Source organism: Choloepus didactylus, chromosome 13, assembly GCF_015220235.1.
Source record: "Choloepus didactylus isolate mChoDid1 chromosome 13, mChoDid1.pri, whole genome shotgun sequence".
NCBI lineage: Eukaryota > Metazoa > Chordata > Mammalia > Pilosa > Megalonychidae > Choloepus > Choloepus didactylus.
Window position 1 is genome coordinate 41,762,508 of NC_051319.1, and position 12,685 is coordinate 41,775,192.

General features: G+C 37.7%; 1 protein-coding gene across 17 annotated transcripts in view; it reads left to right on the forward strand.

The window, feature by feature from the left end:
* PPIP5K2 (diphosphoinositol pentakisphosphate kinase 2) overlaps window positions 1-12,685 on the forward strand; it is a 128,038-nt gene that overhangs the window by 51,801 nt on the left and 63,552 nt on the right. For all 17 annotated transcript variants that reach the window (XR_005211490.1, XM_037802261.1, XM_037802260.1 and 14 more), the window contains one exon: window positions 139-321. Coding sequence is in view for 16 of the 17 variants with exons in the window: in XM_037802261.1 (XP_037658189.1) it covers window positions 139-321 (183 nt within the window). In the remaining variant the exon portion in view is untranslated. The remainder of the gene's footprint in view (window positions 1-138; window positions 322-12,685) is intronic.

Consider the following 12,685-nt stretch of genomic DNA (forward strand, 5'->3'; position numbering starts at 1 on the left):
TATAGCAAAATTTTATATTGTAAATATTTAGCCTTTACTTTAGGAAATTCAGCTTGTAACAAAATAATTATGATACTTTCTATCATTTTGCATATTAATTTTTAAAACATATTTGTTGGTTCTATTTAATATGTTTAGGGACTCTTAGCTCTAGAAGGAGAGCTTACCCCCATTCTGGTTCAGATGGTAAAAAGTGCAAATATGAATGGTCTTTTGGATAGTGATAGTGACTCTTTGAGCAGTTGTCAGCAACGAGTGAAAGCAAGACTTCATGAAATACTTCAAAAAGACAGAGATTTTACTTCTGAAGATTATGAAAAGGTGGGTCCTGGCAAATTTTTATATTATAAAATATCACATATTATAAAATATTGCATGTACACAAAAAGTACATAAAATGTAAATGTAGAGCTTATTTGTACTATAAAGTAAGTAGTCACGTAATCACAACTCAGGGAAATAGAACATTGGAACAATCCTGATGATCCTTTGTGCCTCTTCCAAATTGTAAACCTTTCCCTATGTCTTAGAAATAACTACTATCCTAACATTTTATGTTGCTTATAATAGCCAGAATGTGAATTTGGATAATATAAATAGTATCATTTTTGGCTGCTTTTTAACTTCATATATTAGAAAAATACAGTATGTTTTATTTTATGTCTGCTGCTTTTGCTCAGTATTATGTTTATGAAATTCATCCATATTGTTACATACTGCCATGGTTGATTAATTTTCATTGCTGTGTAGTATTCTGTTTCACAGGTTGGCAAATTATTTTCTGTAAAAGACCAGCTAGTAAATTTATTAGGCTTTGCAGGACACATATGGTCTCTATTTATGTTCTTAACACCCTTAAAAAAGACAAAAATTTTAAAAAAATATAAAAACTTTTTATATTTCATTGGCTGTGCTGCAAGACATATTAGACCTCGGCCTTCTTTTGCTGGCTCTTGTTCTATTTCATGAATATGCTACAATTTATGTATGCTTTCTACTATGTTACCTGTTTGGTCTGCTGTGATTAATGCTGCTATGAATAATCTTGTATGCCTCCTAGAGAATATGAGCATGCATTTCTGTTGTGTATATTCTGGAAGTGAAAGTGGTATTTTGATTCACAGTATGTTTAAGTTCAGTATTAGTAGATGATGCCCAACTGTTTTCTAAAGTAATTGAATCAATTTTTGCTCCCAATAGAAGTCCATGAGAATTCTCATTGTTTCACATAGTCTCCATTCTTGGTATTTTCAGACTATTCCATTTTGGCCATTCTGGTAAATGTGTAGTGGTGTTTCATTATGGTTTTAATAATTTATTGATGTTTAGATATCCTCTTTCATGAGGCATCTCTTCAAGTCTCTTGTCCATTGTTCTACTGGTTGTGGTTTTCTTACTGATTCATTGAAGTTTCTTATATATTCTGGATATGAGTTCTTTGTTATATGTTTTCTAAATACCACTGCCTACTCTGAAGCTTAATGGTATGTTTTGATAAGCAGAAGTTCATACTTTTCACAAAGTCCAAGTTCAATTTTTCCTTTATGATTAGTGCATTTTTATGTCCCATTTAAAAGAAACAATCGTTTTCTAACCAAAGGACACAAAATATTCTCCTGTATGATCTTCTAAAAACTTTATTGTTTTGCCTTTCACATTTATCTGCAATCCAGCTAGAATTGATTTTTGTGAGTGCTGTGAGGTAAGTGTGTCAAATTTGATTTTTTCCCCAACCATATGTATATTCAATTGTCCCAGCATCACATACCAAAAAGATTGTCCTTTCCCCGCTACTCTGCAGTCCCATCTTTATCACATATGTTTGGTGTGTTTCTGGATTCCATATTCTGTTCGTTGTTGTGTTTGTTGATACTTGTGTTGTGAGTAAGATCTCCCAACTCCCACGTTCCTTCCTCAAGTGTTTCCTGGCTTTTTCTGTATTTCCATGTACATTTTTAAATTACCTGGTCAAAAATTCTGTTGACTTTTTTATTTAGATTGAATTAAATCTATAGTTTGTGAGAATTAAACATCTTTTGGTCTAGTCTTTTCAATATGTGGACATGAAACAGTTCAGCATTAATTTAGATATTCTTTAATATTTCTCAATGCTTTATAATTTTATGTGTAAAGGTCTTGCACATCTTTGTTAAATATAGGCTGAAGTAATTGATATTTTCAATGCAATTATGAAAGCTCCTTTTTTTATTGTAGAATATAACATATTTACATAGAACTGATAACTTTCCAAGTGCAATTTAACTAGTAGTTAGAGAACAAATTTCAAAGAATGCTATGGGTTACAGTTTCAGGTATTTCCTTATTGTGAAACAACATATATGCAAAAAGGAGATAACTTTCAAAGTACAAATTAATAAGTAGTTACATAGGAAATTTCCAAGGATGTTATGGGTTATAGTATCATAGTTACAGTTATTTCCTTATTGTGAAATATTACATGAATACAAAAAGGTGATAACTTTCAAATTACAATCTAACAAGTAGCTATAAAGCAAATTTTAAAGAATGTTATGGCTTACAGTTCCACCATTTCAGTTCTTTCCTTCTACCTATTCTAATATCCTAGCAACCAAGAAAAAGAAAATTACATAAAGATTTAGTTGTTCATAATCCTTTGTTAAATTCTAACTTGTCTGTTACTACCCCTTCCTCTAGTTTAATCACTTTCCAATCTTCAGGGTTGTCTAGGCACTTACCACCCTAACTTGTTCATGTTGAAAAGGGATGTTGACATTGTGGGAAAAGGGGACACAACTGGTTTTTCCTTGAAGAGGCTGTTGCCTTTGGGTTTTGGGACTTAGCTGGCATAAGAGCTCTCTGGAGGATTTACGTTTCTGAAGAATAAACTTAGTGAGTGAAACTTTTATAGAGTCTCAGATAGGGACCTGGGTATACTTTAGGGTTTTCGGGACTACTGTTGACGGGCTTTTCATACCGTGGCCACTTGGGATATCCAGCTGAAGCTTGCATAGGAGTGACCTCCGGGACAACCTCTCAACTCTATTTGAAATCGCTTAGCCACTGAAATCCTGTTTTGTTGTCTTTCTTTTCCCCCCTATGGTCAAAAAGGCATTCTCAACTCCTCGATGCCAGGGTCAGGCTCATTTCTGGAATCTGTGTCCCAAGTCGCCAGGGATTCCTGGGGGTTCCTGTCCCATGTCAGGGGAAGTGTGATGAATTTATTTGCGGAGTTGGGCTTAGAGAGAGAAAGGGCACATCTTAGCAACAAAAGAGGTTCTCTGGAGGTGACGCCTAGGCATAATTATAGGTGGGCTTAGCCTCCCCTTTAAAACCAAAGGTTCACAAGAGCCAGCCTCAAGATCGAGGGCTTGTCTTATAAAGTAGGGGGTTCCTAATTTCCCATATCATGTGTTCTGTCCCCGATAATCAGTATCTCACATTATCATCACTTAGTTCTATAATCCTCATCACTTTCCATTTTAAACAATCCTCAAAACACTCCATAGCTCTTTTCAGCCCTTAATTATTTCTCCCTAGTATTTGTGGGTTACTAGTAAAATATTCTTATTAATTACAGTCCCTCGTAGCAATAGGTAGATTTTTCCCATGTATCACTCTGTTCTCAACTCTCTTTACCAGTGTCATACCTTAAAAGTATATCATGCGGGGGGATTCTGGGAAGATGGCTGCATAGAAAGAAGTGGAAGACTTAGTCTCCCCGAGAACAATTCATAAATGAACAAAAAACCAATAAATAACCTGGAATAACAGCGGGGAGACAAACGTGACTGTACACTCAACATCCACCGACCTGAATTGGGAGGAATGCCCGAGATCACAGCGTAAAATCTATAAGTAAAACTGTGGACCCTCGCTGAGAGCCGAGAACCTAGAGCCGGAAGCCCCTCCCTCACGGAAGCCACGCCGTGCACTCTCTCAGCCCAGCTCCAAGTGAGGTTTTAATATTAACTACTTAATACAGACAGCGAATCCTCAACAAGCAGACAGAGGCTTTTGGTGACAACTGACCTTGGGAGAATCTGGGGACATATCTGTCTCAGGATAGGGAGCCCAGAAAATCGGGTGCTATCCCTGGCTGACAGGTGAACCTGGGAGTTTTTCTGTCCCTCACTCTCTCTCTGTGGAGAAAACCTCAGCTGTTCTCAGCCCACAAGGCATTGCAGTAAAGACAGCCTCAGACATTCTGCATTCTGAAACAAGCTGAGAGCCCCACGGCACAGCCCGGCGGCCCAGGGCTTCCCTTGAGGGACGGCGCACGCTGGTGACATAGCACGGCATTCCCTCGGCTGAGCTCCTGGAGGATTGCAGCTGGGAGGGGGGACCTGCTCGGAGAACCCAGGGAGGCTATGCCAAGTCCAGTGGTTTGTGGGGCAGCGAGAGAGAAGGTCTGGGGCTGAACTGAAATGAAGGCTTAGACTCTTGCGGCGGCCTTGAATCTCCTGGAACCTGGGAGATTTGAACAGCAGAACTGCCCTTCCTCCCTGGCCACCCGTACACATGCCCCACATTCAGGGCGGATGGCTCCAGCAACACACCCAAACTGAGTTCTCCAACTGAACCCACAAGAATCATTCCCCCACACACTGCGGAAAAAAGGTTGAGAACTGACTTGAGGGATATAGGTGACTCACAGATGCCATCTGCTGGTTAGTTAGACAAAGTGTATGTCACCAAACTGTGTCTCTGAAAAATTAGTTCGATATCCTTTTTTTTGTTACAACTTGAAAGAACCCTATCAAGCAAAACAAATGCCAAGAGGCCAAAAACAACAGAAAATCTTAATGCATATGATAAAACCAGGTGATATGGAGAATCCAGCTCCAAACACACAAATCAAGATTTCGGAAGAAACATTGTACCTTGCACAATTAATCAAAGAACGACAAGCAAAGAACGAAAACCTGGCAAAGGATTTAAAGGACATCAAGAGGACCATGGCCCAGGATATAAGTGCCATAAAGAAGACCCTAGAAGAGCATAAAGAAGACATAGCAAGAGTAAATAAAAAAATAGAAGATCTTATGGAAATAAAAGAAACTGTTGGCCAAATTAAAAAGACTCTGGATATTCACAGTACAAGACTAGAGGAAGCTGAACAACATCTCAGTGTCCTAGAAGTCCACAGAACAGAAAATGAAAGAACAAAAGAAAGAATGGAGAAAAAAATCGAAAAAATCGAAATGGATCTCAGGGATATGATAGATAAAATAAACGTCCAAACTTAAGATTCATTGGTGTCCCAGAAGGGGAAGAGAAGGGTAAAGGTCTAGAAAAAGTATTCAAAGAAATTGTTGGGGAAAACTTCCCCAACCTTCTACACAATATAAACACACAAAGCATAAATGTCCAGCGAACTCCAAATAGAATAAATCCAAATAAACCCACCCCAAGACATATTCTGATCAGACTGTCAAATACTGAAGAGAAGGTGCAAGTTCTGAAAGCAGCAAGAAAAAAGCAATTCACCACATACAAAGGAAACAACATAAGACTAAGTAGTGACTACTCAGCGGCCACCATGGAGGCGAGAAGGCAGTGGCATGATGTATTTAAAATTCTGAGAGACAAAAATTTCCAGCCAAGAATACTTTATCCAGCAAAATTCTCCTTCAAATTTGAGGGAGAGCTTAAATTTTTCACGGACAAACAAATGCTGAGAGCCTTTGCCAATAAAAGACCTGCCCTACTTCAGATTCTAAAGGAAGCCCTACCAACAGAGAGACAAAGAAAGGAGAAAGAGATATAGAGAATTTTAACAGGCATATATAGTACCTTACATCCCAAATCACCTGGACACTCATTTTTCTCTAGTGATCACAGATCTTTCTCCAGAAGGGACCATAAGCTGGGACATAAAACAGGCCTCAAGAAATTAAAAAAAAAAAAAAAAAAATGAATATACTCAAAGAACATTCTCCAACCACAATGGAAAACAAATAGAAGTCAATAATTTTTGAACTATAACTCCACTATTTACTCCCTACATGATAAAAAATATACAAACTCTAATGACAAATCAGTGGTTTTGAACTCAATGTAAAACATGTAATTTTAGACAACTATATAAAGGTGGGGGAATGAAGAAGTATAGGAACACAGTTTATATGTGCCCTATTGAAGTGAAGGTGGTATCAAAGAAAAACAAGATTGATAGGGATTTAAGAGGTTAATTTTAAGCCCCACAGAAATTATCAAAGAATATAACCATGGAGATGAAAAGTAGAGTTTGGGTTAAGAGAAATGGGGGAAGGGGCAATGGGGAGTTAAGAAAGGAGTGAGGGTTACTGTTTGAGGTGAAGGGAAATTTCTAGTAATGGATGGTGGGAAAGAGCATAACATCATTCTAAATGTGATTAATCCCACTAATGGAAGGCTAGGGAGGGGATGGAATGCGAAGATTTAGACTGTATATGTTTCCACAACTGAAAAAAGAAAAAGAAAAAAAAAAAAGACAGTCTAACTAGACGACAATTGAATGCTAAGGATGAACTTGGATGGGGTTGGAGGGTGGAGGACAGGTGGCTCGAAGGGACACAGTTGAGACATAAGGAAAAGGAAATATAGAATGTAAGCATTGTATCATTGTTGAATCTCTTATACTTCTTAGCTGCGGTTAATGGAATTACGTAAAAGAATGTTTTTGTTCATGGGAAGTACATACGTGAATTATAGTGTATGTTCAAGGATGTGTGCAGCTAACTCTCATATGTTCAGAAGACAGAGCAATAGATGATGGATGATAGATAGGGAGGGAGGGAGGTAGAGAGGGAAAGAAATAGCGATGTGACAACATGTTAAAGTTGGTGGATTGAGCTATCGGGGGAGGGGGTCAGGGTATGATGGAATTCTGTGTATGGGGCTAGTATTGTTTTTGCAACTATTCATGTAATTTTGAATTTATTTAAAAAAAAAAAAGTATATCATGCAAGCACCTATCTATATTTGTAGTGCTGATCTGTAGGATACATGCCTTTACCAACCCCTTTGAATCCTGTTCGCATTCAGTGCTGCTCTGATACTTATAATCCCATTAACATTAACATTAACAGTCGTCACATACCTTTAAATTCACCCTCATGAACATATCAGAGCATATTAGGTTATCATTCCTCCTTAACAAGCTTCAGACTATCTTTCTGTCCCGAATATTCCACATTACAACGTAAGTAAAAAATTGTGATAACGTTCAAATTATGATTTAACGAGTAGCTATAGAGCAAATTTCAAAGAATGTTATGGCTTACAATTCCATCATTTCGGTTCTTTCCTTCTAGCTATTCTAATATCCTAGCAACTAAGACAAAGAAAATTATATAAAGATTCAGTATTCGTAATCCTTTGTTAAATTCTATCTTGTCTGTTGCTGCCCCTTCCTTTAATGTAATCACTTTCCAATCTTCAGGGTTGTCTAGGCAGTTACATTATTCAGGGAGTTCATAGTAGTGGTAACATAATATCTCCCCATTTGTGTCTGACTTATTTCACTCAGCATTATATCTTTAAGGTTCATCCGTGTCACGCTATGTTTCAGAACCTTGTTCCTTCTTACTGCTGCGTAGTATGCCATCATATGTTGTTCCAGTTTGCTAATGCTGCCATTATGCAAAATACCAGAAATGGATTGGCTTTTATAAAGGAGATTTATTAAGTTATAAATTTACAGCTCTGAGGCCATAAAAGTGTTCAGACTAAGGCCAGTGGTGTCTGGAACACCTCTGTTAGCTGGAAAGGCATGTGGCTAGTGTCTGCTCTTCCTTTGCTCTCAGGTTGCGTTTCAAAATGACTTTCTCCAAATGTCTCTGGGTCTCTATTAGCTTCTTCACCTGCTATGCATCTAAGTGTTGGGGTCCTCTCTTAGCTTCTCTGGAGCAAACTCTGGGCTAGTATCTCCAAACTTCTCCAAGTGTCAGTGTCAGTGTCAGCTCTTAGCTTCTCTCCAAAATGTCCCTCTCAGTTGTTCTGAGCTCCTTCTGTTTGTGAGCTCTTTTATAGGATTCCAGTGATTAAATTAAGACCCACCCTGAATGGTTGTGGTCCATATCTCCATGGAAATAATTTAATCAAATGTTTCACCCACAGTTGATTGAATCACATCTCCATGGAACACTCAATCAAAAGATTCCAAGCTAATCAACACTAATACATCTGCCCCCACGAGATTGCATTAAAGAACGTGGTTTTTTTCTGAGGGACATAATATATACAAACCGGCCCATATGTATATACCACATTTTGTTTATCCACTTGCCTGTTAAAGGACACTTGGATTGTTTCTGTCTCCTGGCAATTGTGAACAATGCCACTGTGAACATCAGGGTACAAATGTCTGTTCATGTCACTGCTTTCAGATCTTCTGGTTATATATCGAGAAGTGGAATTGCCAATTCATAATGTAATTCAATATCTAGTTTTCTGAGAAACAGCCAAACTGTCTTCCACAGTGGCTGTACCATTATACATTTCCCACCAGCAATGAATAAGAGTTCCAATTTCTCTACATCCTCTCTAGCATTTGTTGTTTCCTGTTTGTTTAATGGCAGCCATTCTTATTGGTGTGAGATGGTATCCATTGTGGTTTTGATTTGTATTTCCCTAATGACTAATGATGAACATTTCATTTTTTTTTTTTTTTGCCATTTGTATTTTCTGTTTAGAAAAATGCCTTTTCTGTTTAGAAAAAAGATTTTCATATCTTTGCCCATTTAAAATTGGACTGTTCGTACTATTGTTGAGTTGTAGGGTTTCTTTATGTATGCAGGATATCAGTTTCTTATCAGATATACGGTTTCCAAATATTTTCTCCCATTGAGTTTGCTGCCTCATCACCTTTTTGACAAAGTCTTTGAGTCCCAGAAGCTTTTGATTTGGGGGAGTTCCCATTTATCTGTTTTTCTCTTTTGTTACTTGTGCTTTGGGTGTAAGGTCTAAGAAGCTACCTCCTGTTACTAGGTCTTGAAGATGTTTGCCTATATTTTCTTCTAAGAGTTTTTATTGTGCTGTCCCTTATATTGAGGTCTTTGATCCACTTTGAGTTAATTTTTGTATAGGGTGTATGATAGGGGTCCTCTTTCAGTCTTTTGGGTATGGATATCCAGTGTTCCCAGTCCCATTTGTTGAAGAGACTGTCTGTCCCAGTTCAGTGGATTTGGGGCCTTGTCGAAAATCAGTCGACCATAGATCTGGGGGTTTATTTCCAAATCTTTCAATGCAATTTCATGGATAAATATGTCTGTCTTTGTGCCAGTACCATGCTGTTTTGATCACTGTGGCTTTGTAGTAGGCTTCAAAGTCTGGAAGTATAAGTCCTCCCACTTTGTTCTTTTTTAGAATGTTTCTAGTGATTTGAGACCCCTTTCCCTTCTATATAAATTTGATAACTAGCTTTTCCAAGTCTGCAAAGGAGGTTATTGGAATTTTGATTTGAATTGCATTGAATCTGTAGACCAGTTGGGGTAGAATTGACATCTTAATCGCATTTAGCCTTCCTAAGAAATATCTTTCCATCTCTTTAGGTCCCCTTTGATTTCTTTTAGTAACAATTTGTAATTTTCTTTTCCATCCTTAGTTAAATTTATTTCTAGGTACTTGATTTTTTTAGTTGCTACTCTGAATGGAATTTGTTTTTTATTGCCTCTGCAGTTAGGTCATTATTAGTGTATAGGAACATTACTAACTTATGTGCATTAATCTTGTATGCCACCACTCTGCTGAATTTGTTTATTAGCTCAAGTAGCTTTGTCGTTGATTTCTTAGGATTTTCTAAATGTAAAATATCATCTGCGAATAATGACAGTTTTACTTCTTTCCAATTTGGATACCTTTTATTTCTTTGTCTTGGTGAAATTGCCCTGGCTGGAACTTCTAGCACAATGTTGAATAATAGCAGTGACAGTTTCAGTTCCAATCATATGGATTGGCTCTCAGCGGTGACAGTTTCAGTTCCAATCATATGGAGAAGGCTCTCAGCGTCTCCCCATTGAGTACCATGCTGGCTGTTGGTTTTTCATATAAGCTCTTTACCCTATTGAGGAAGTTTCTTCCAATTCCTACCTGTTTTTAAATTTTTATTTTTAACCATTAAGTATTCATTTTCACATTTTAAAAATCAACTGCTTTTCTAACATTTACTTGCAAAAAAAAAAGAATTTTATTTCAAGTTAGGATAGTACATAAGAATGCCCTCCAGAGTGACCTCTCGACTCCATTTGAAATCTCTCAGCCATTGAAACTCTATTTTGTTTCATTTGGCTTCCCCATTTTGGTCAAGAAGATTTTTTCAATCCCATGATACCAGGTCTAGGCTCAAACTCCGGAGTCATGTCGTATGTTGCCAGGGAGATTTATACCGCTGAGAGTCATGTCCAACGTAGGGGGGAGGGCAGTGAGTTCACATGTGCTTAGAGAGAGAGAGAGAGAGGACCACATCTGAGCAACAAAGAGTTCTCTGGGGGAGACTCTTAGGCACAGTTATAAGTGGGCTCAGCCTCTCCTTTGCAGCAACAAGCTTCATGAGTTTACACGCCAAGAGCAAGGGCTCAGCCTACTAAACTGTCAGTCTTTCAGTTTGCGAGAACACTAGTAACAACCCAGATGGGGAAGTCCAACATCTCTTCATTCTTTCCCAGTTCCCCAGGTGTGCCCTGCTAATATATCCTTATTCTCTGCCCAGATTACTTTGGGATGTATCGAACTTTCACACAAACCTGTACAAACCTACCAGATCTCACTTCCTATTCAAAATTCCATGTAATTATGGTGTTTGAATACACTGAACGTACAAGTTAAATTACTTAGTGTGCTGCAGAAAATGTAGATCCTGCAACAAATGAACATGTCTTCCCCTGGTGTCACACAGAAGTTGGTTTTAAAACACAGTCAATATCGTCCTTTACCTTTTGTCCTGATTTGCCTTAGTCCTAACCAGATCCGCTTCATTCATATCTCCAATTGAAGTCTGAACTCTTTTTCAGTTTTTGTAATAGTTGTTGTATGAGGTAATACTGACATTCATAGCTGCAAGCTCTAGCTCTGAGTTTCAGGTATCTCACACAGATACCCAAAGTTCCAGAGACTGAACAGGTTATACACAAAGAGCTCAGCATCTCAGAATTTAGAGATAAACATTATAACTCAGGAATGGATGTGACTGCTGTAAGAGCTTACAATCTAGGGACCATTATAATAGGCATTCCCCTGATAAGCTGGCTCTGATTCAAATCTCAGAGTTTACATATTATAGTTGGTCCATATTAGTGAGGCATTATAACGTTTGTCTTTTCGTTTCTGGCATACTTCACGCAAAATGCTGTCCTCGAGATCCATTTACTTAGTTGGGTGTCTCATAGCTTCATTCCTTCTTGCTGCTGCTGAATATTCTATTGTATGAATACACCACAGTTCACTATTCTGTTCGTCAGTCAATGTATCCTTAGGTCACTTCCATCCATTGCAAATTGTGAGTACTGCTGCCATAAACACCAGTGTGCAAATGTCCATTCGTTTCCCTGCTCTCATATCTTCCAAGTGTATACCCCGTAATGACTTCAGTCAGGTAGTATAAGTCCTCCCACTTCATTTTTCGTTTTTAGAATGTTTTTAGCAATTCGAGGCATCTTTGCCTTCTAAGTGAATTTGGCAACTAGCTTCTCCAATTCTGCAATGTAGTTTGTTGGAATTTTGATTGGAATTGCATTGAATCTGTAGATCCGGTTGGGTAGGATTGATATCTTAACAACTTTGAGCTTTCCTATCCAGGAACACAGTGGATTTTTCCATCTCTTTAGGTCCCCTTCTATTTCTTTTAGTAAAGTTGTATAATTTTCTGTGTAGAGGTCTTTTACCTACTTGGTTAAGTATTCCTAGGTACTTGATTTTTTTAGTTGCTATTGAAAGTGGAGTCTTTTTCTTGAGTGACTCTTCAGTTAGGTCATTTCTAATGTATAGGAACATTATTGACTTTTGTGCATTAATCTTGTATCCTGCCACTTTGCTAAATTTGTTTATTAGCTCAAGTAGCTGTGTCGTCGATTTCTCCGAGTTTTCCAAGTACAAGATCATGTCATCTGCAAATAATGACAGTTTTACTTCTTCCTTTCCAATTTGGGTGCCTTTTATTTCTTTATCTTGCTGGATTGTTTTGGCTAGAACTTCTAGCACAATGTTGAATAGTGGTGACAGCAGGCATCCTTATCTTGTTCCTGATCTTAGAGGGAAGGCTTTTAGTCTCCCTCCATTGAGTACTATGCTGGCTGTAAGTTTTTCATATATGCCCTTTATCATATTGAGGAAGTTTCCTTCAATTCCTACTTTTGAAATGTTTTTATCAAAAAAGGATGATGAATTTTGTTGAATGCTTTTTCAGCATCTATTGTGGTGATCATTTGATTTTTCCTTTTTGATTTGTTCATGTGTTTCATCAATTGATTTTCTTATGTTGAACCATCCTTGTGTGCCTGGAATGAACCCCACTTGGTCATGGTGTATGGTTTTTTTAATGTGTTTTGAATTGAATTTGTAAGTATTTTGTTGAGAATTTTTGAAAGAGTTTAAGTAGGATTGATGTCAGTTCTTTTTTGAAAGTTTGGTGGAATTCCCCTGTGAAGCATTTTGGCCCTGGGCTTTTATTTGTAGGAAGCTTTTTGATGATTGATTGGATCTCTTGGTTTGTGATTGGTTTGTTGGG